The sequence below is a fragment of the Rhinatrema bivittatum genome, chromosome 4 (assembly GCF_901001135.1).
Source record: "Rhinatrema bivittatum chromosome 4, aRhiBiv1.1, whole genome shotgun sequence".
NCBI classification, from domain to species: domain Eukaryota; kingdom Metazoa; phylum Chordata; class Amphibia; order Gymnophiona; family Rhinatrematidae; genus Rhinatrema; species Rhinatrema bivittatum.
In genome coordinates this window covers 385606306-385630802 of record NC_042618.1, presented here as the reverse complement: position 1 = coordinate 385630802, position 24497 = coordinate 385606306, and the positions used below count along the sequence as shown (strand labels likewise).

Genomic DNA, 24497 nt, shown 5'->3' with positions numbered 1-24497 from the left:
GAATCAATCTTTCGGACCCACCAGTCCTCTGTGCATCAGATCCTGCATCTCTTGGGGCACATGGCAGAGATGGTGCATGTCACACCCTTTGCTCGATTACATATGCGCAGAGCACAGTGGACATTGCGATCTCAGTGGTGTCAGGCTACCCAGGACCTTTGGGCTTGTGTCATAGTCACCGCGCCACTTCGGCAGTCCTTCTTCTGGTAGAAGACCCTATCCAACCTAGAGGTGGGAACTCCTTTCCAAGTTTCTCCACCTCAGGTTATTCTAACTACAGATGTGTCCCACATGAGTTAGATAGCCCATGTTGCAGGCCTCCACACCTAGGATCAATGGTCCTCGCAAGAAAACATCTTCAAATCAACTTCCTGGAGCTCCAGGCAATCTGGTACGCCCTATGGGCATTTTGGGACCATTTGACCGACAAAAGTAGTCCTGGTCCAAACTGACAACCAAGTGGTGATGTGTACCTGAACAAACAGGGAGGAATGGATTCATTCTTCCTCTGTCAAGAGGTGGTACAGATCTGATTCTGGGCTATCTCACAGGGCATTCTCATGCGAGCCATATACCTGACAGGAGCCAAAAATGTGACAGCAGATGCTTTGAGTTGGGCCTTTCACCCCCCACAAATGGTCCCTGAAGCAGGAGGTTGCAAATCGGATCTTCTGCCTCTAGGGAACCCCGGACATAGATCTGTTTGCTTCCCCGTGCAACAGGAAAATGGATCGGTTCTTCTCCCTAGTCAGGATGGAAGGCCGACCGATTTCGGATGCCTTCGCTCATCATTGGGGCACCGGCCTACTATATACATATCCTCCGCTTCCACTAATGTCAAGGACTCTCCTGAAACTTCAGCAGTATCGAGGGACCATGATCCTGATCGCACCTTATTGGCCTCAACAGATCTGGTTCCCGCTTCTACAAGATCTATGCTCACAGCCTCCAATCTGTCTGTGAACTGCTCCGGACCTGATAACACAGGATAACGGCAGGCTGCACCATCCCAACCTCCCAGTGTGGATGTTGAACGGATGATCCTGCAGGCCCTAGGTCTCTCAGAGAGTGTATCTAGGATCCTGGTGGAGTCCAGGAAGCCTTCAACTAAAAAATCATAAAATCTCAAGTGGAAGAGGTTCTCGATCTAGTGCAAGGGAAAAGGTTTGGATCCATTCTCCTGCTCCACCCCAAGACTGTTGGATTACATGTTGCACCTGTCTGAGGCTGGCTTGAAGACTACCTCTGTGGAGGGCACCTTAGTGCCATCGGAGCATATCACTGGGGGGTGGATGGCTCGTCCATCTCAACCTATCCTCTCGTGGGGCATTTCATGAGGGGTTTAATTCAGCTCAAGCTTCCAGTCTGACCCCCAGTGGCATCCTGGGACCTGAATGTGGTCTTGACCCACCTTATGAGGGCACTGTTTGAGCCCCTGAGATCTTGTGACATGAAGTACCTATCCTGGAAGGTCATCTTCGTCACCTCAGCATGCAGGGTCAGCGAACTTCAGGCCTTGGTATCATACCCACCTTATACAACATTTTTTCATGATAAGGTGGTTTTGTGCATGCATCCTAAGTTCCTACCAAAGGTGGTCATGAGGTTCCATCTCTATTGTCCTGACCACATTTTTTCCAAGGCTGCATTCTCACCAGTGTGAACGAGTACTACACACCCTAGATTTAAAGAGGGCGTTAGCCTTTTACCTGGACCAGACGGCAGCCTATCACCAGTCCACACAACTCTTTGTCTCCTTTGATAAGAACAGATTGGGAGTCGCAGTGTTCATGCAGACCTTATCAAACTGGCTAGCAGACTGTATTTCATTCTGCTACGCGCATGCAGGACTGAAACTTGAGGGCCATATCAAAGCTCATTCTGTAAGAGCCATATCAGCTTCGGTGGCTCACTTACATGCAGTACCTGTGCATGAGATCTGCAGGGCGGTGAATTGGAGTTCCCTCCACATCTTTGCCTCCCATTACTGTCTGGACAAAGACGGTCGATGTGACAGTACTTTCAGTCAGTCGGTCCTCCGTAATCTTTTTCAGCCATAAAAAAACAACTCTCCCTAACTTGGACTCTTTCTTTGGGCTCAGGCTGTCTCCCTCTGTGACCTACAGTACCCATGTTGTTGTGCCTGTTGGTACTTGGGTGGATGCCTGTCAGTATTGTTTGTTGTTCTGGAACAGCCTGTAGCTACATATTCACCTATGTGTGAGGACTACCATCCTGCTTGTCCTAGGAGAAAGCAGATTTGCTGACCTATAACAAGTGTTCTCCTAGGACAACAGGATGTTAGTTCTCACAAAACCAACCCGCCACCCCACAGAGTTGATTTTGTTTAGGTTTGTTGCTTTATTTTTCAAAAATTCTATATTATAAGACTGAAGAGGGAACCCACGTGGATGTGTGGATAGTGGCATGCTGAGCATGCTCAGTGTGTCGGTCAAAGTTTCCCGTACCGGGCTCTATCTGATGACATCTCCCATGTGAGAGGACTAACATACTGCTGTCCTAGGAGAATACCTGTTACAGGTAAGCAACTCTGCTTTTCACATTTTTTCATTACCTTGATATCATCTGACACTATCACACTAAGGTCCCTACCCTGGTCAGTGTTCATTAGCTCTTCACCACCTACCACAAAATGCTCCCATTGATTTCTGCACTCCAAGTGCATGACTGCACTTTTTGGCAATGAATCTTAACTGCCAAGTATTAGTCCATTCCTCAAGCTTTCTGAAACAGAATGAAAAGTGATCTGAAAAAGTATGAGGAGTAGTCAAATACTTGATAGTTAAGAAAATGCCAAAAAATAGAGTCATGCACTTGGGATGCAGAAATCATCAGTAGGAGAGGAAAATAATGAATTGCTGATGTGCACTGACCAAGAGAGGGACATAGAAACATAGAAGTGACGGCAGAAGAAGACCAAACGGCCCATCCAGTCTGCCCAGCAAGCTTTCACACCTATTTGTTTTCATACTTATCTGTTACTCTGACCACTGAGGTCAGGGCCCTTATTGGTAACTTTTTGGTTCCAATTCCCTTCCACCCCCACCATCGATGCAGACAGCAGTGCTGGAGCTGCATCTAAGTGAAGTATCTAGTTAATTGGTTTGGGGTAGTAACCGCCGTAATAAGCAAGTTACTCCCGTTTGTTTACCCTGCCTGTGCAATTCAGTCCTTGTTGGTTGTCTGAATATAAATCCTCTTTACTTCATTCCCCCCTGTCGTTGAAGCAGTGAGCTGCGCTGGATATGTATTCCAAGTGAAGTATCATGCTTAATTGATTCGGGATAGTAACTGCCGTAACAAGCCAGCTACACCCATGCTTATTTGTTTACCCAGACTATGTAATTCATTCCTTGTTGGTTGATGCTGAATATAAATCATCTTTTCTTCATTCTCCCTGCTGTTGGTGTGGTTGCATCAGATGATCTCATGGTAGCATAATAGTATGATAAAGTGGTAGCTGGAGTCAGGAAGATGTTTTTTATGTGTAGGGAGAGGCATAACCAGTACAAAAAGAGAAGTGATAATGTCTGTTTACAGGTTGTTGATAAGGTTTCACCTGGAGTAATATGTTCAGTTCTGTTGGCCATATCTTATAAAGGATATAGAAAGGCTGGAAATGGGTCAAAAAAGGGCAACCAAAAATGTGCAGGTTTGTACCGGAAGCCCTATGAGTGAGACTGAAGTAATATAATATGTACATCATAGAAGCTAGATGGAAGCTATGATACAGATATTTAAATATATGAAATGTATCGATACTCAAAAAAAACCAAGGTTTTTCAATAGAAAGTAAGCTATAGAACTAGAGGTCACAATATGAAGTTTCAAGGAGGTAGATTCAGGAACAGTGTCAGGAGATATTTTTTTGCTGATAGTGTGGTGGATGTCTGGAATAAACTCCCGAAGTATGTGGTGATGGCAAAAACCGTGACAGACTTCAAAAAAAGCATGGGAAAAATACAGAGGATCCTTAGTGATGAGAGAATGGTAATGAAGGTAATGGGCACCCTTCACTGAGCAATAGTTGCAGACCAAGACAGCAGTAATATGGTTGCATTGTGCTTCCTGGAAAGCATAGGAAAACCTTAAAGGGGACATAGTGGAAATTGGGGGTTGGGTTTCCTGTGGGAATTTGATAAGAGCTTGGCATACTGGGTCAGTCTGAGGTTCCATCAAGCCTAGTATCCTGTTTCCAACAGTGGTCAATCCAGGTCACAAGTACTAGGCAAGATCCCAAACAGTAAATAGATCCCATGTTGCTACTGCGCCGTGATAAGTAGTGGCTAATTCTTAAGTCTACTTGGTTAATAAAAGTTTATTATCTTCTCCTCCAGGAATTTGTCCAAACCTTTTCTAAACCCAACTACTCTTACTGCCTTAACCACATCCTCCAGTAATGAATTCCAGAGCTTAATTGTGCGTTGAGTGAAAAAGAATTTTCTCCAGTTTGTTTTGAATGTGCTATTTATTAACTTCATGAAGTGCCCCCGAGTCTTTGTGTTTTTTTAAAAAGTAAATACATTTATCTACATTTACCTATTCTACTTCACTCATGATTTTACAGACCTCTGTCGTATCCCCCTTCAAATGTCTCTTCTTCAAGCTGAACAGACCCATCCTCTTTAGTCTTTCCTCATAGGGCAGTCATTTGATCCCCTTTATCATTTTGGTCGCCCATCTCTGTACCTTTTCCAATGTGGCAACCAGAACTGAACACAATGCTCACTATGGAACGATACAGAGGCATTATGACATTCGCCAATTTATTCTCCATTCTTTTCCTAATAATTTCTAACATTCTGTTTGCTTTTTTGATCGCCACTGCACAGTGAACCAAGGATTTCAAAGTATTGTCCACTATGATGCCTAGAGCCTTTTCCTGAGTGGTAACTACTAATATGGAATCTAACATCATATAACTACAGTGTGGGTTACTTTTCTCCAAGTGCATCACTTTGCACTTGTCCACATTAAATTTCATCTGCCATTTAAATGCCCAGACTTCCAGTCTCACAAGAACATGCTGCAATTTTTTTACAATCTGCTTGTGATTTAACAAGTTGGAATAATTTTGTATTGTCTGCAAATTTGGTCACTTCACGCGTTGTTCCCTTTACCCAATCATTTATAAGTATATTAAAAAGCACCGGTCCTGTACTGATCCCTGAGGCATTCCATTGTTTATCCTGCTCCACTGAAAACATTATCTTTTAACAAGTTTACAAGTCACTTTTTAATTTTCTCAGGATTCTCTCATGGGGCACCTTGTCAAACACCTTCTGAAAATCCAAATACAGTACACCCACCAGTTCACAATTATCCATATGTTTATTAAACCCTTCAAAAATAAAAGTAACAGATTTTTGAGGCAAGATCTCTGTTGCATAATTCCATGCTGGCTGTGTCCCATTAAACCATGTCTTTCTATATGTTCTATGATTTTGTTCTTTAGAATAGTTTTCATGACATTTTCCGGCAGTCTATAGTTTCCCGGATCAATCCTGGAGCTCTTTTTAAAGATGGGGTTACATTGGCCAGTCTTTGGGTAAATAGTGGGCAGAATAGATGGGTCTTTTAGTCTTTATCCTCTATCATTTACTATGTTACTATAAATGTAGACCTCCAGGTATTCAACAGTCACAGCAGTAATACATATTTAAGCCCGGATTTTAAATGCCCTGCACGTGTGGCTGGGCCTTGCGCATCAGCCAATTGTAGAAGGGGCCCTGCCACGCATGTAAAGCCCAGTATGCGCACAAGTGTTGGGCTTCTTCGAAGGGACGGGTCAGAGGGCATGTTCTGGGTGGGGCGGGGGGGGGGGAGCAGGCCGGGGCAGCACCATTGTTCACGGTCTTGAAGACCTGGCTGCCGGCGCGCGCAACTTACTTCAGTTCAGGAGCTGAAGTAAGTTGTGCAACAAAGAGAAAAAGAAAAAGGTCGGGTTTAAGGGGTGGGGAGGAGAGGTGAAGGGGAAGGGAGGTTAGGTAGGAAGGAAGGGAACTGGAGAAGGCCGGAATGCGTCGCCGCACAGAAATTGCAGAAGTCCCCCTCCCCCATTGCGCTCATCACCTGCACATAGAAGTGCAGATTATAAAATCCGGCACATGTGTGTGCGGCTCACTTATTTTATAACATGCGTGCGCTGGCGCGTGCTTGTTATAAAATTGGCTGATCCATGTTTTCGCGCCTGGAAGCGTATGCACGTTATAAAATCTACCCCTTAGATTCTTTGGTCGTGTCATTTTTTAAGGCTTGATTCACCCAAATTCTATACTTAGCAACATTACCATCCCAAAGTAATTCACTGAAAAATCCAAATCAAAATAGTTACATCCTGTGCTAAACCCCCATTAAACTATATTGTTTTTATCCCTCAAATTCAGTTTAAGCCTATTTTTGCATTATTTTGAGATGATCTCTGTTTTAAATGACACAATACAATTTTCAGGCTGATTTCATTATGGCTGAGCCATATTTTTCCTTGTTTGATGTGCATTCCCTGGATGACATCATGCATCTCTGAAATAGGGGTGGAGAAGCACACTGAGTATACTCCGTCTCTTAAGTCAGTAGCCATAAAGCCAAGAGCAGATGTGCATGTTCTATTTATTTATTTGTTTATTTATTTTAAACATTTTATAGCCCGCTCCTCTGAAAGGTTCGGGGTGGGTTACACGATAACATTCATAATAATGTAAATCAGACTAAAATACAAAATAACAAAATTACTTGCTAAAGTTGATAGAGCTGGAATAATATCAGGAGAAGATGGAGCGAAGACAAAATAGTGCTGCTAGAACAAGGTGCTGGAATTAATCCAAGGTATTAAATGCCTGCTTAAACAGGTAGGTTTTCAATGCATATTTGAAAAGTTTGGAATCAATTATAGTATAGAATGCAAGTGGTAATGAATTCCAGTAAATTGGCCCTGCTGTTCGTGGGTCTCAGACAATTGAGCAGTTTTAAGAGAAGGAACACTGAGCATGTTTTGATTGGCAGAGCCAAGATTATGGATAGGAGGCAGGTCCACCAGGTCCATGGCCTTGCAAACTGTTACGATTGTGGATCCTTGGGCCAGCTAGAAGATGATGATGCAGCACTGAAGGTAGACCCACAGCAGAGTTGTAGCTGGGAGGCAGACCAGACTCAGGGAACCAAGAGGATCTTCATCACTGGAAGTCCAAGTCCCCCCCCCCCGGGAGGAGCCCTTGGGGACCCGAGCCGCTTGGACTTAGGCACGGTCAACTGGGGATGAGAGTCCAAAGAGAATCCCGAAGGTCGTGAGTCAGGAGAGAAGTCGGAGCCAGTAGACCAATCAGATCTTCACCACTGGAAGCCCGAGATCCCCCCGGGAGGAGCCCTTGGGGACCCGAGCCGCTTGGACTTAGGTGTGGTTACCAGGAAAAGGAAGTCCAAAGAGGAGTCTGAGTCGAGGCCAGCAGCAAGGAGACAAAACGTGGTAACAGACCAGGAGTCAGGGCAGGCGGCAGACAGCAGAACCAGAGACAAGCCAGGAGTCAAGACGGGCAGCGAAGCAGGATACTGAAGAATGGACCAAGGTCAGGAGCCAGGAGACGAGCCAGGGGCAGGCAGGATCAGAAGCAGGCAAGGACGAGCTGGAACTGGAACAAGGCTAGAATGAGCAAGGATCAAGAACAAACTGGAACGAAGACAGCAACTAGAAGACTCAGAGAGCGAACCTCGTTGCAAGGCAAGGAAGGAGAGTCTGAGCAGAGGTTAAATAGTTGGCAGCGTCTGACGTCACTTCAGAGGAGGAGTTTGATTTTCCCGTGCTGGTCCCTTTAAATTAGGAGCCCCTGCATGCACATCTAGGGTGGTGGAGTTACCAGCCGACAGAGGAAGTGCAGGAGCTCGACGGCGTCTCCCTCATGGAGATGCCGCCGCGGAGAGGCCAGGCTGTGGGCCAAGCAGAGCGGGGGGGCCGCCGGGAGTCACTCCGGAGCCGATGAGAAGGAAGGTAGGAGCCTGGCCGCGGCACCCAGTGGCCAGGAATCGTAACACAACTTACATGTGCAAGCGTAGGTCCCACCCAGTAATGCCCCAGATTGGCCCTTTTTTATATGCACATATTTATTTATTTAAAAACCATTTATTAATTGTAGCTCCAACAATCGCAGCAATTTACAAAATAAGAACATACATTATTTTACACATCTTACATATATCAGACAATAAAAACCATGTAATATTCTAAGTTGCACCTTTTTATTTCCAATTTCTTTCAAATATCTGCCAGAACATTCTGACCTTCAAATTATTTTCTTATTACTTTCTCCAAATGTTTATTGGAACAGCCATGTCTTCCATGTCCTTTTTGAAGGCCATTAGATCAGACATTAATCTAAGGTGCTCTGGCATCTTGTTCCAAATTCTGTTCACGAAAGTGAAAATATGTACATATTTTTGGCTTAAGCATGTGTATGCTAATTTTTACACACATTACATTTTGAAATTTCATATTTGTATACAGAAAACCTGTGTTGTGTGTGCGAACCATGTTTTCTACACATAAATCCTGTTTACAGGTCCTGGTGTCATATTTCAGCTTCTGCTTATAGTCTGACACAAGCGCTGGAAACTTTACTCCAACTCTGTCCAGAAGTAAAATTTGCAGTGCTAAGAAAACCTGAGTTAAGTCATCTACCTCTCTGCACTGGTGGGGTTATAGTTAATGCCTTCATTTGCATGGGATTTTTATTTGAGGGCGCTAAGCAGGATGCGCAGTTTGACAAGGCAGAAAAGGGAAACACCAAACAAAGAGCACAGAAGCCTGAAGGGAGTAAGGCTTAGAACAGGCAGAATAGGTCCAAAGGCCTAAGTTAAGATACAAGAAGGAACAGGCCACAGGCCTCAAGACAAGGGAACAAGGCAAGATAGGCCCGAGGGCCTCAAGGCAAGGCAAAAGACTAGGCCTGAAGGCCACAAGGCAAGGCAAGGCAGAAAGCCCATAGGCCACAAGGCAAGACAAGAACAAGGGTCAGGTCACAGAGCCAGAAGTGACACCATGAGAAGACAAGGAGCTTCTGTTAAGGCAGGGTTTATATAGGGCTGGGACTTGGGTGTGACAAGGGCAGTGAGGAAGAACTTGACAAGACTAGTGATGAGAATACTGAGGGCCTCTGCTGATGAGGAGGCATCATGAAGGTAAGATAAGGCTGTGTGGCAGGTGAAATCCTAACAAGATAAATGTTCTTATTTTGATATATGTAAAAAATTTCATGATGGACATTTGAAAAGCATGGTGCTATTTAATTAAGTGATTGCAATTAGATAAAATGATCATGTACCATTCACATTTTGCCTTTGGAAAAGTAAAAGGTTACAGCAAGTACTAGCATTATTAAAGTAATAATATGGTACATGCAATTTTTATCTTTTTTTGTGATTGGCTTTTATTAATGGTTTTAGATTAGAATTGTTATATGTTTTTCATTAAATATGTTTCTGGCAAATTAATTCCAGATTCTGTTTTAATTTTATAAACCTCAATAAAACTACACTGAATTCTCACCAAACAGAGCAAACTGTCAAATACAGATAGCAATTTCCATGAAACCACCTAGCAGAAAAGTACATTGATACTTTTGTACAAACATGTTCAAATTTTTAAAGAAAACCAATCCAAGTTCTTTTAAAATTTGCTAATGTGTACTTGTGTACCTTGCCCTTGCTATTTCAGTAGATGGGGGAATCTATGTATCTTTAAAAATTCTGTACATGCACTTTGCTCCCCCAATCCAAACCCATCTCCGGAAATGCCCAATATTTTAGTTGTACATAGGGCAATTTTCAACTATCTGATCTAGCCACCTAACCCCCTTAGTTAACCGGCCTAGATCTCTTTGGAAAGCAGAAGAACAAGCTATGATGTAGACAAATGAGTAATGGTTTAATATTTAATGTCTGTGTCTCTTGTGTTTACTATTGAATTTTTTTCTTTAAGTGGTGCAATTTGTGCATTGACCTGGTAGCATTTACCAGTGGGATATTTAAAGGAGCTGTTTTCCAGTCTTTGGATGGAATCATTGTCTCAGCTAACTGTAAGCTGCGAAAGATCTTCACCATGAAATTGAAACCCCAAGGTACTCCTGAGGAAGATGGTATGTTAAAATTAATAAAATGCACCTATAATAAATATGAATATTTAAAATTAAAATGTTTCAGCACATCTTTAAATTAATCTTACAAAATTTTGTGAAAGAAAGTGATTACAAATTGATATTTAGACTTCTTTAAAATCAAGTGATAAGTATAGATGGCAGAAAACACTGATATGACTGGAGTTCCTGTATTATCACATGCATTTTTTAGGGCATATGATTTAAAGCATCTTTGAAACCAAGAAGGAAGGTTATTTGAACTAACAGGTTAGTAGCATTGAGAGCAATTTAAAAAACCCATTTACCCTCATAGTTTTAAGTAGTTGAGCTATAAAATTTTTGAAAAGCTATTTGGCTACAAAGTACCTGGTTATATGCCTCATCTGCTATTTCTGTGTTTTGACTTACCAGGATAAAACTTTGCACACATACTGGAAAATTTAAATATGCACATAGTTTTCTCACCACACCTAAACATTCTCAGGAATTCCTATTGTTTAGACAAATAAAAGTAAATACGTGGTGAAATATGCACATACTTTGTACCCACCAAGCAGGATTTATTTATTTATTTATTTAATATATATTTCTATACCGGACTTCATGAATAGAATTCACATCAGGCCGGTTTACATGGAACTTAGGGGATGAACAAGTGTAACCAAAAACGAGAAGGCTGAATCAAGCAAAGTTACATAAAACAAGGGCATTGAACTTGGGGGCTAGAGTAGCCAGGAAGAAAGGTAGAGCGGAAAAGCAACAAATAAATAATATATAACTGGTTATGAGATTGGTAATTATCTCATTCCTTAGGCTGAGTTCGAAGTGACATTTTGACTAGGGGAAGGCTTGGAGGAAAAGCCACGTCTTCAGTTGTCTTCGAAAGGTATGAAGGCAAGGTTCCAGTCTTAGGTCAGTCGGAAGTCTGTTCCAGAGTACCGGGCCTGCTGTGGAGAAGGAACGTTCTTTGGTGGTTTTTAGACGGGTGTATTTTGAAGGTGGGACTTGAAGGGTCCCTTTATAAGCTTCTCTGATGGGTCTTTCGGACGAGTGGTGTTTGAGAGGGTTCTGAAGGTCTAGTGTGAGCTGTTGGTGAATAGATTTGTGGATTATCATGAGAGCTTTATATAGAATTCTATATTTTATTGGCAGCCAATGCAGGTTTCGAAGGATGGGGGTAATGTGAGCACGGCGGTTGGTATTGGTTAGGATTCTAGCTGCTGCGTTCTGGAGCATTTGTATAGGTTTTGTGGCTGAAATGGGATAAATTGTGAGTTGGATCTACCCAGATAATACCCAGAGTTACACAAGTAAAGCCCAACTAACACTTTTGAAAAATGTCTCCCATTGTGTTTAAAATAAGCATAACAACACAATTGTTAATATACTTCTGGTGAAACTATTCTCATAAAAATTGAATGGCTACATGTAGTTTACAGTAACCAAAGCAGTTCACTTCAGGAACAGACAATACCCCAGAGCACCTGGTTTTCAACCTCATCCTTAGATATTCATCTTAATGTATGTAGGATGAGAGGTTTGAGGTAAGCCCAAAATTTGTGGGGTTCCATTTGCATAGCTCCAGCAGAGTCTTTAGTTAATTTCTCTTGAAAGCCACCTATAAACTTATAGGGCTAATTCTTCACCTCAGAAGACCTCCTTATTTATTTTATACAAAAATCTCTCATTTAGGTGTCTGTGTACTAACCAGCATTATGATCAGCATGTTAAAGTGCAGTGCCCTCAGTCTCCCATGATGCTGTAGTAAGAGCTGCAAAATTCAGCCCTTTCCACAAATTTCCCTGTTTCCCATGAAATCACCACAAGATTACAAGGGTCAAGTGCAAGCAGAAACAATGACAATAACCTACACTTCTCTCCCTCTGCCTAGGCGGCACCTCAAGTCACATCCTGCTCTGCTGCTTGGGGCCCATGTCACACTTTGAATTGCAGGGGATATCATAGCTGCACGATACAGATATTTTTCATTGCCCAGAAAGGAGTTCAGTATTGAGACTTTCTGTTTTTTCTCATGCTTAATGTTACATTTAGAATACATCTCAAAAACCTACAAATACTGTATCCTAAAATAGATAGACATTATTTCCGGGGGGAGGAAATGACGTCACCAAAACAGCATGGACGTCTGGCCCTGTCTCTCTTCCTTCCACTGCAGCAAATTTAAGCTTTTTTATCTCAGCATTGTAATTAGCTGCTCTCAGAAACGCCACATTTGATGCATAGAAAATCAAGGGTCATGGCTAGCAAAATAAAACCTGTGGACCTTGCTCAATATTCATTTGATGCTGCTGGATCCCGATATGCGGCCCTGGGTAGAGAACCAGCTGGGCATAAAGAGGAGGCCCAGACGGATTCCAACGCACTGAGTCGACCGGAGATACAGCTATGTATTCCCTCACCAAGCAGGACTTTGACAAATGGTTCGCGGAAATAAAATGCGATATCTGATCCCTCAAGGATGATGTAAACACAAATATGGAGGGCATTCGCATGGAGGATGCCGAGGGGATTGTAGAAGGGCAGGCCTTGCGCGTGGCGGTGCTTTCCACCGATGTCGGAGACCTTCAGCGACAGCAGGAAGACATACTTTTAAAACTGGAGGATCTCGAGAATCGGTCTCTGCGATCCAATATTCAGATCCGAGGCCTACCGGGGCTCCCGGAATACTCCAACGCCATATAGGTTACCCAGAAAATCTGTGCTGCCATTTTAGCATCAGATCTGGAGCTGGGGGAGAAACCACGGCGCACGGATGTAGTGGTGGAGAGGGCCCACTGCGCGCTGGGAGCTTCCCCCTGTAATACCCCTAAAGATTTAATTGCGTGTCTTCACAGCTTTTTATTAAAAGAGGACCTACTGCGCAGTGCCTGACGGGTGTCTCCATTTAGCTGGGAGGGACATGAACTGCAGCTGTACAGCGATCTGGCCCCGGCCATACTGAGACGGCGAAGGGAGGTGCAACCTCTGACGGCACTGCTTTGGAGCGAGGGCATTAGATATCGCTGGGTCTTTCCCTGGGGCCTAGCCTTCACCTTGAAAGGAGCCACCTCGCAGATTAAATCGATGGCGGAGGCGGTTCCTATCCTACAGACTGCGGGCATTGATGTTTCTACTTTGGATTAACCACAGTTGAAATCTACAGTCATCAGTCAGCCCCAATGGCAACGAGTGGGTAAGGGTGGCCGACTTAAGGATCTAAACATGTATATCCTAGAGAAAAGGCGGCATAGGGAAGATATGATAGAGACATTTTAATACCTCCAAGGTTTCCATGCAGAGGATGTGGGCCTCTTTGAAACGAAAGGAGCAAGAGGGCATAGTATAAGGGTGAAAGGGGGTAGATTCAGGAATAATCTAAGGAAATATTTCATTACAGAGAATGGAGGTGGATGCATGGAATGGCCTCCCTGTGTAGGTGTAGTTAAGGATAGTATGTTAATTAAAGAAGTCATGAGATAAACACAGGGGATCTCTGAGGGAGTAGTAGGTATTGTAGAGCTGAATAGTTGATGTGGATGGGCAGACTGGATAAGCCATAATGATCTTTTTCTTTCACTGTATTTCTTTTTCTAAGCTCAGCCTCAGTAGCTGGAAGGTAACATGACATTGGACAAGGTCAGATGGTGGAAGCTCTGTCATTTTGCCATACAAATCCTGGAAACCAAGTGAATATAAGCATAAAAGGAAAAAAATGAGAGAAGACTGGCCAACTCCCCAAAATCAACTGCAGGTTTATGGGCAGGCCTGTACTGGAATGCCAGAAGCCTGCAGGTAACTTGGCATCACGCTCATGTCCTACCTCCTCCCTTCCTCCACCATGAAGTTAGCAGGTAGCACATTTAAGACTAATCATAGAAAATTCGTTTCACTCAATGCACAGTTAAGCTCTGGAATTTGTTGCCAGAGGATATGGTAGGTGCAGTTACTGTAGCTGGTTTTAAAAAAGGTTTGGATAAGTTCTTGGAGAAGTCCATTAACTGCTATTAATCAGGTTGACTTAGGGAATGGCCTCTGCTATTACTGGCATCAGTAGCATGGGATCTTCTTAGTGTTTGGGTACTTGCCAGGTTCTTGTGGCCTGTTAGAAACAGGATGGTGGGCTTGATGGACCCTTGATGTGACCCAGCATGGCAATTTCTTATGTTCTTATGTTCTTAATGCGGTGTCCTCAGTGCCGTGTCACCGGCCTCCCCCTCCGACACTCAAGTGAATGGGCCAACAAATGATGATGTCATCCGGGGACACCAGTCATGCTGGCTGACATTGAAGGAGGGGAATGCTGGTCTCTTCCCGATGATATGGACCATTAAGAGGGTCCATGGTGCATCACATCCTCTTGGCTATGCCATCATTTTTGGAGCTACATTGTCAGTGTCCCAGTAGTTCCCAAGATGCACCGCACATTGGTTTGCATCTGAATTTTGCTCCGGAGGCATGGGGTACAATCAGTCGTTGCAATTGGAAGTCAGCCGCAGTCAACATGACCACTCTGCTACAAATCTCTTGCCTGCCTAGCTCCCAAATGCAGGCAATAGGACCTCCCCCACTTCCCGGTTCTCTAAGATGTTTTCCCAGATTACCTAATGGAAAAATTGGCATCATAAAAAAAAAAAATTAAATAACTAAAGAGATAAGGGGAAAACAAGTTTCTGCCTAATGGACAGCATGCAGAGAGGCAGCAGACATGCAATTTTTGCTCTAGAGCAAGAGATCAGTTGCCACACTGGAGGACGCTGCAAAGTGTGGGGGGGGGGGGTGGGGAAGTGGGCAGGTCAAGGCTCGGCATGGGTAAAAACAGCAGGAGGAAAGAACATCTGGGATATTCCCAAGGTGCCACAGAGAGGTGGCATACTCAAACCAGCTCAGTATACATCAATGAGAGGCACTCAGCCGCAGGGTGATCTGGACTCACATCTACAACACAAGGATAATATTGGGGAAGGCACAGGAGTTATGCGAGAGATCATTTTGCAGTCAGAGTCATGTGGGAGGGTGAAGGACTATGATACATGCAACTGTGCATGGCCCCCCTTACTATGTGACACACTCACAAAATGACATAGCACAGCAGCAGCAGCAGGTTCCTTCCAGGGGGTCACCAGCCTTTTCAAATGCACAACAGAGCCTCCCTGGAAGTACATAGCCATGCAGCTCCTTCCTTTCATCACCGTACACATAGCACCCCTTGTAGTCCAATGGTCAGATGCACCCGTAGGCATCGGTTTTCTTGCTAGTTTACAATCCGGTCTTGGGAGTGGTGCAAGTTGAGACATCTTATGGGTTGGCAGCTCTGGAGCATCCACGTCGAGCTGAACAGGGGTGTTCAAGTTCTTTACCAAGATACCAGGCGGGCATACCAATGGACATTGCACTGTGGCAGCAAGAAACCAGGTGGTCGCAGGGACCTTTTTACTCATCCCCAGGTTGGAACCCCAGAACTCACCCTTATGATGGGATGCTGCATTGCAGTTACCCTCCCTACACTAACAACCTAGGAGTGTGGGGACATTGGCCTCTTCAAACTCCCAGGTCACTGTAGTGCATAGTGCAAATCAGAACTGTGAGATGACTGCACTTGATATCAGAGCATCGGAACCGGAGACAAAGACTACCATTGGAAAGTTGTCTTCACCACTTTCAGCACTCATGAGCCAGGGTGAACAACAGTCAAGGCTGTAGCACAATAGGGCAGAGCGATGAAACGCAAAAAAGTGAAGAGGCTGGCCAAATCAAAGAAGCTGCAGTGGGTGAGTTGAACCGAGATGCGGGTGGTGGTGCACGCTCAACAGGGTACGTGGTGTCTATGCCACTGACTAAAAAGAGGGAGAAGGCAAAATGCAAGTGCAGGGCCAGCCCCTGTTCAAAAGGTTTCTTTGATTCATTGGACTCTGACACCGCTTCAGATGACAGTACACCCCGACCATCCGTGGACACTGAGCAGGCATCCAGAGGATCTCCAGCCCTTACAACCTTATTGCGGCTATGGGAGAGTGTGCCAAAAGCCCTTCACAGGAAGATTAAGAAATGTGCATACATAGATATATTCAGGGTCATGAAAAGAAGAAGGAGCATAGAGAAGAAGAAGAAAGACATCGAAGCGGCACCCGGTCCTGAAAAGAAAGTAACCCAGAATATAATCAACAGGACACGGGCTTTCTTAAGGATGATAAGTGCAGTTTGTTAGGATGACCCTTCTCAGTATGGGCCCATGCTGAGTTATGCAGATACCATCCTTGAAGCTTACAGGGAGTATGACGGATGGTCGTGGTTGAAATATGGGAACACTGAGAGGAGAGGATCACCTTGCTGGTGGCTGAAAGGAATCAGTAAGTTTTTGCTTGGAAAATTTTATTTTTTAAAAGTATTGGGATGAAGTTAACTATTTGGGAATATTATTTAGTGTGATTGTGTGTTTGTGCTTTTAATAGTCAGTAAGGCAGGGAATAAACTGGTCAGACTATTTTTAAATAGTCAGTCAGTAAGGTAGCTAATAAGCAGTAAGAACATAAGAACATGCCATACTGGGTCAGACCAAGGGTCCATCAGGCCCAGCATCCTGTTTCCAACAGTGGCCAATCCAGGCCATAAGAACCTGGCAAGTACCCAAAAACTAAGTCTATTCCATGTTACCATTGCTAATGGCAGTGGCTATTCTCTAAGTGAACTTAATAGCAGGTAATGGACTTCTCCTCCAAGAACTTATCCAATCCTTTTTTAAACACAGCTATACTAACTGCACTAACCACATCCTCTGGCAACAAATTCCAGAGTTTAATTGTGCGTTGAGTAAAAAAAGAACTTTCTCCGATTAGTTTTAAATGTGCCCCATGCTAACTTCATGGAGTGCCCCCTAGTCTTTCTACTATCCAAAAGAGTAAATAACCGATTCACATCTACCCATTCTAGACCTCTCATGATTTTAAACACCTCTATCATATCCCCCCTCAGCCGTCTCTTCTCCAAGCTGAAAAGTCCTAACCTCTTTAGTCTTTCCTCATAGGGGAGCTGTTCCATTATAATTTTGGTAGCCCTTCTCTGTGCCTTCTCCATCGCAATTATATCTTTTTTGAGATGTGGTGACTAGAATTGTACACAGTATTCAAGGTGCGGTCTCACCATGGAGCAATACAGAGGCATTATGACATTTTCCGTTTTATTCACCATTCCCTTTCTAATAATTCCCAACATTCTGTTTGCTTTTTTTGACTGCCGCAGCACACTGAACCGATTATGACGCCTAGATCTCTTTCTTGGGTGGGAGCACCTAATATGGAACCTAACATTGTGTAACTATAGCATGGGTTATTTTTCCCTATATGCATCACCTTGCACTTATCCACATTAAATTTCATCTGCCATTTTGATGCCCAATGTTCCAGTCTCTCAAGGTCTTCCTGCAATTTATCACAATCTGCTTGTGATTTAACTACTCTGAACAATTTTGTATCATCTGCAAATTTGATTATCTCACTTGTCGTATTCCTTTCCAGATCATTTATAAATATATTGAAAAGTAAGGGTCCCAATACAAATCCCTGAGGCACTCCATTGCCCAGTCACTTCCACTGAGAAAATTGTCCATTTAATCCTACTCTCTGTTTCCTGTCTTTTAGCCAATTTGCAATCCACGAAAGGACATCGCCACCTATCCCATGACTTTTTACTTTTCCTAGAAGCCTCTCATGAGGTAGTTAGTGTGTTTATTTTTAATAGTCTGTAAGGCAGTTAATAAGCAGAAGTTAGAGTGTTTGTATATTAAAAAAAAAAGTAGCCAGAAGCTAGAAATAAGCTAGGAGCAGTGTATACCTAAGTAAAAAGGTTGAAAAGTTCAGCACTCACCTTGGAAAGATGTTAAGGTAGTGTGATTTGGTTTGATTAGGTACCAACATTGTTAATCAAGAGAGCAGTGAGTCCCTCTGTCTGACTAACTGTACATATGGGCACCAACAACATAGGAAAATGTAGGAGGGAGGTTCTGGAAGCCAAATTTAGGCTCTTAGGTAGAAAGCTTAAATCCAGAACCTCCAGGGTAGCATTCTCTGAAATGCTCCCTGTTCCATGCGCAGGTCCCCAGAAGCAGGCAGAGCTCCTGAGTCTCAATGCGTGGATGAGACTATGGTGCAAGGAAGAGGGATTCAGTTTTGTAAGGAACTGGGGAACTTTTGGGGAAGGGGGAGTCTCTTCCGAAGGGATGGGCTCCACCTTAACCAGGGTGGAACCAGTCTGCTGGCACTAACCTTTAAAAAGGAGACAGAGCAGCTTTTAAACTAGTACAAAGGGGAAAGCCGACTGTCGCTCAGCAGCGCATGGTTCGGAGGGAGGTATCTTCAAAGGATACACTAATGATGCATTGGAATTAGGGCATCCCGACAGTGAGGTTCCAATAATAAGAAAAGTAGTCCAAGTGCCTGTAACTAAAAACTCACCTGAGCTAAAAAAAATTCTAACGTATCCCTATCAATTAAAAAGCAGAATGAAAATACAAACAAAAAACAAACTTTGAAATGTTTGTATGCTAATGCCAGAAGTCTAAGAAGTAAGATGGGAGAAGTAGAATGTATAGCATTGAATGATGACATAGACTTAATTGGCAGCTCAGAGACATGGTGGAAGGAGGATAACCAATGGGACAGTGCTATACTGGGGTACATAGAAAAAATAGACCACTCATACTTTGTACCCACAGTAAGTTTCAAAACAAAAGTATGTGTTTACTTTTACTTTGAAAATTGTCACAAAGCCCTTGGGTAAAAAGTACATACAGACTTTGTCCCAAATACAGACAGTTTGAAAATTGCCTCAAATATGACTCAGCCATTCAGAAAAGGATGAAATTATGTTACAGATTGAAATCTTATAGCTGGCATTGCTAGACTCAAATATAAATGTTAAGGTGTAGAGGGAAGCCCCATTCTTAAGGACAAGCCAAATAGAGATAAGTTCTAAGAAATGTAGATGAGGATTCTGTCCCATTCATTAAGATTCAGCAATAATAGATACTTGTACCAATTAATGCAGAAATCAATTCCAGATACCTGCCGTCTGATTCACTAAGCTTTTCTCTAATAGATACAAAATAGAAGCGAATCAGGCTCCTAGATAGTTATTTTGACAAGAACAAGCTGCAACATTTTATGAGGATTACATACTTAATCAGTTCCTCACATGAACAAGAACACTATAAGTTTGGATTTAGTTGCAGTAATTGAAAAGGTAGAACATTTGCAAAAAAAAATAAAAAATCATTGGAACTTAAAAAACACATAGTCAAATTCAAATGCCATTCTTTATCATAACTAAGAATTATGGGGTAGATTTTCAGACGAGCGCGAACAGCCTACTTTTGTTTGCGCTCCAGGCGCAAACAAAAGTACGCTGGATTTTAGTAGATACGCGCGTAGTCGCGCGTATCGGCTAAAATCCTGGATCGGCGCGCGCAAGGCTATCGATTTCGTATAGCCTGCGCGCGCCGAGCCGCGCAGCCTACCCCCGTTCCCTCCTAGGCCGCTCCGAAATCGGAGCGGCCTAGAAGGGAACTTTCCTTTGCCCTCCCCTCACCTTCCCCTCCCTTCCCCTACCTAACCCACCCGCCCGGCCCTGTCTAAACCCCCATCCTACCTTTGTCGGGGGATTTACGCCTCCCGGAGGGAGGCGTAAATCCCCGCGCGCCAGCGGGCCTCCTGCGCGCCGGGCCGCGACCTGGGGGCGGGTACGGAGGGCGCGGCCACGCCCCCGGGCCGTAGCCACGCCCCCGTACCCGCCCCCAAAACGCTGCCGACACGCCCCCGCAACGCCGCGCGCTCCGGCCCCGCCCCCCGACACGCCTCCCGACACGCCCCACTCCGAAAACCCCGGGACTTACGCGAGTCCCGGGGCTCTGCGCGCGCCGGGAGGCCTATGTAAAATAGGCTTCCCGGCGCGCAGGGCCCTGCTCGCGTAAATCCGCCCGGTTTTGGGCGGATTTACGCGAGCAGGGCTCTGAAAATCCGCCCCTATATGTATCTTCCTATCAAGGAATACCCCATTATCTCAAATTTTTAAAGTGTTAAAGAGAATGGATCACGTTTATGCTACATGCTTCTAACAATTATTGTCAATAAAGATAATTCATGCAGTGCCATTTTTAGACCTCATTACAATATTTTAAGTTTGGATATAGTTGCAATGATTGAAAAGGTAGAACATTTACAAAAAAAAAAAAAGATCAAGGGAACTTAAAAATTACCTAGTCAAATTTTAATGCCATTCTTTATCATAACTAAGAATTATATGTATCTTCCTATCAAGGAATTCCCCATTGTCTCAAATTTAAAAAGCGTTAAAGAGAATGGATCAAGTTTATGCTACATGCTTGTTACAATTACTGTCAATAAAGAGAATTCATGCAGTGCCATTTTTAGACCTCATTACAATATTTTAAGTTTGGAATCCATCTGACCTTTTATGAAAGACAGCAGTATGCTATACTGTTTTGACCTTTTCATTGGTCTATAATTTGATTGGATGGGCATTCCTGCTCTTTTATATACCATACTTTTGAAAATGGTGGAATGACCAACCTCTCAAAATGCAAAGTATTTCTATCTATCAAAGACAATATGAGGCATTAAAATTCTGCTGTCTCATAATTTTGATAAAGAGTGTATAGAAAATGGCATAGTGTCAATCCATTCTTGAGACAAAGACTGCAAAAGAACTGAAAATGATCAAAATATAATCCAATTTTGTCTCTGTCTAAAGTCTTTCTTTGATGCCATATCAAAGGGCAAATTAGTGATTTAATAGACTTTTTTCCCTATCATGTGTCATTGAACGACATCTAGCTAAACTAGTGAAAAAACATGGAATGACAGCCTGAATTAGTACTGCCCTTACTTGCATATTTAATTACAGTGCTTTTCTAATGTAATATTAAATCATCTAGTGTTGCATCTAGCGGTCTGCAGGCTAATCCCGCGAACCACCGTCCTCACCTCTCAGGCCGGGCCCCGGTCACAGTGAAACACCTTCCTGGCTGGATGCCACCTCTCTTCTTGGCAGGCCCCGCTCCTCTTTGCGGTAACATGCCGCCATCTTGCCTCACAGCTGACTTCTTTCTACTGCACTTCCTCATAGGTGCGTGCGCAGCCAACAATGCTGCCAAATTTAAAGAGCCTGCAGCGGGAAAAGCACTGTGGCACAAATTGATGACCTCAGGAATTTAGACCTATAAAAGGCCCTCCAGACCCTTTCTTCCTTGCCTCAGCAACAGGTCTCCCTACTTCAGCAGTAGTGCATGTTGCTCCTGCATTCCTGTCTCTTGTTCCAGCATTCCTACCTTCAGTCCAGCATCCACGTCTTCAGCTCTTCAGCCCAGCGTTCTTGTCTTCAGTGCTTCAGCATCTTCCTCATTGTCTGCCTGTTTTTCTTCTTGCCTTCCTGCCCTGCCTATCCATCCAACCATGCCTTTTGGACGAATATCTGGTATTGACTTTGGTCTGCCTCTGGCTATGCTTGACCTCTGCCTGCCACTGACCACCGCCTGTTCCTTTATATGCTTGACCTCTGCATGCTATTGACCATTGCCCATTTCTCAGTATGCTAGACCACTACCTGCCTTTGACTCCTGCTTGCCACCAGATACACATGACCTTTGTCTACTTTGACCCAGCCATCTCAACGGATCTCTTCGCAAACAGCAGAGGCCCCCACCTGCTGTCCCTGACACACAAAGGTTCAACTCGAGGGGAACACATGCTGGTAAAGGCGAAGCTCCAGCTGGGCCTCTGCTTCTTATGGGTCCACCTGCTGATGGTGGGGACCTGCAGGGCTCCTCCCTGCTGGTTTTAGCAACCCTGCCTAGGCCTAAGGGTCCCCGAATGCAACAGGTTGCTGAGGCCATGGATCTGGCAGACTTGACATCTTTGCAGGCTATCCCAGTTCTAGCATATAGGCTACGGGATCAAAATATTCTTGAACTTCTGACCGCCTCTATGGACCGCTTGACCACTCTCCTGGATGCCTTGATGACCTCAGTGGTGGTGCCTCCTCCAGCACCATTATTGTTACCTCCTGTAGTGTCCAGCCACCTGATTCTGCAGCTGCCAATCAACCCTGGTACGCCGGGAGACCCCAAGTGATGTGGGGGATTCTTGAATCAGTGCCATATGCACTTTTTTTGTACAGACACCATTGTTCCCTGATGACCTGAGAAAGACAACATATATTCTTTCCCTATTGGACGGAACAGCTCTGACCTGGGCTTCTCCCCTCTTAGAGCATAGAGACCCCCTTTTGCACAATCTGCAAGAATTCACAGAACTGTTCTTGACCATCTTTGAGGAGCCTGGGCATACAGTCACCATTGCTTCTGAGATGTTGCACCTTTGCCAGGGCTCCAGATCCATGCCAGAGTATGCCATTGAATTCTGGACACTGGCCATGGAACTCAACTGGCAGGAAGACAGTCAAGAGCTTATCGTGTTAACTGGGAAATTGACTGCTGTCTCCAGCAGAAGGCATGAGAGGTCTGCCCACCTTGAAGGAACATCATACTGGCACCCTGGTTTCAACATTCACTTTCACCTCTGTCATCTGCTCCGTCAATCTCTACTGTTTCTGGAGAGCCCATGCAAGTAGGCCATAGTCATCTTGCCCCAGAGGAGAGGCTCCAACACATACAGCAGGACCTTTACTTATACTGCGCTGGCCGGGATCATCTGTTGGCTCAATGCCCATTGAGGTCAGGAAACCCCAACCCCTAGGGTCCTAAGGGGAGATGACTCTAGGCCTCACTGTTCCAGCTCCCCAACTGCTACTTCCTGTGAACCTGGGGTTGGGTTACATTTTTTCACCACACAGGCCTTTGTGGATTCAGGCTCTGGAGGGAATTTTATCCTAAAGGAACTTGTCAACCAACTCATTATTCCCATGTTCCAGAGGGCATCTCCCCTGATAATTTCTTCCTTTTACAGAGATCCTTTTCCCAGCAGGTAACCTTAACCACCGCAACTGTAACCCTACATACTGGCATTTTGTATCTGGAAAAGCTCAGCCTACATATGATCTCCAGGGCCATCCACCCCATTATTTTGGGGCTACCCTGGCTCCAACAGCATCATCCACAATTATGTTGGGCTACCCTACAACTCGCCCAGTGGAGCCAAGACTGTATGGAATCCTGCATAGAGCACGTGGATCCATGCCCCATGACCATGGCTACAACTCTGCTGGGGCTTCCCCCACAGTATGTGGAATTTGAAGATGTTTTTTCAAAGAAAAAGGTTGAGATCTTGCCATCTCACTGCACATATGATTGCATAATCAAACTCCTCCCAGAAACCACACCCCTGAATGGATGGGTTTAACCCTTGTCACTCCCCAAGACACAAACCATGTCCGATTATATCCGAGAAAACTTAGAAGAGGGTTTCATCCATCCATCTTCATCCCCAGCGGGGACTATATTCTTCTTCGTTGTGAAAAAGATGGCTCACTCAGACTGTGCATAGACTACCGTGGTCTGAACACCATCACAAAGAAGAATTACTATCCCTTACCACTAATAACTGAATTTTTCAACTGCCTGCAAGGTGTAAAGATTTTCATAAAGCTGGACTTTAGAGGAGCATACAGTCTCATTTGTATCAAGCCTGGTGATGAGTGGAAAGCTGCATTTAACACTCATGATGGACACTCAAATATCTAGTCATACCCTTTAGGCTTTGCAGTGCCCCTGCAGTTTTCCAGAAAATGTCAATGAGATCTTTTACAACTTACTCTACACCTGTGTTGTGTATTTAGATGATATACTGATCTTTTCCCAAATACTGAGCACCCACCGCCGGCATTATCTGCACAGTCCTACAACAACTGAGAGAGAATAATCTATATGCCAAGTTGGAAAAATGTCTCATTAAACAAGAGGAACTTCCCTTCCTAGGGTATATCATCTCTTGGGTTGGATTCCACATTGGCCTTGCTAAAGTAAAAGCCATCAGGGATTGGCCCCGTCCAGTGGGGCTTCGAGCCTTACAAAGATTCTTGAGATTTGCTAATTACTGTCATTGGTTTATCTCAAACTACTTCTTTGAGTCAGACCCCCTTACTGTGCTTACCCACAAGGGCGCTGACAGCAAAGACTGGCCTCCTGATGTTTTAAAAGCATTCCAAGAGTTGAAGAATGCCTTTATAGATGGGCCCTGTCTGCATCATCCAGACCCCATGTGGCCTTTCAACCTAGAAGTGGATGCTTCCACTTTAGGGGTAGGGGCAGTCTTGAGCCAACACACGCCAGATAGAATATGTTGTCAAAGAAGTTCTTGCCCGTAGAGCATAACTATGGCATTGGGG

General features: G+C 44.2%; 1 protein-coding gene across 2 annotated transcripts in view; it reads left to right on the top strand.

The window, feature by feature from the left end:
- The window catches only part of C4H3orf67 (chromosome 4 C3orf67 homolog), a 479946-nt gene that overhangs the window by 151664 nt on the left and 303785 nt on the right, over positions 1 to 24497 (top strand). For both annotated transcript variants that reach the window (XM_029600997.1, XM_029600998.1), the window contains one exon: positions 9989 to 10145. In XM_029600997.1, coding sequence (XP_029456857.1) covers positions 9989 to 10145 — 157 coding nt within the window. The remainder of the gene's footprint in view (positions 1 to 9988; positions 10146 to 24497) is intronic.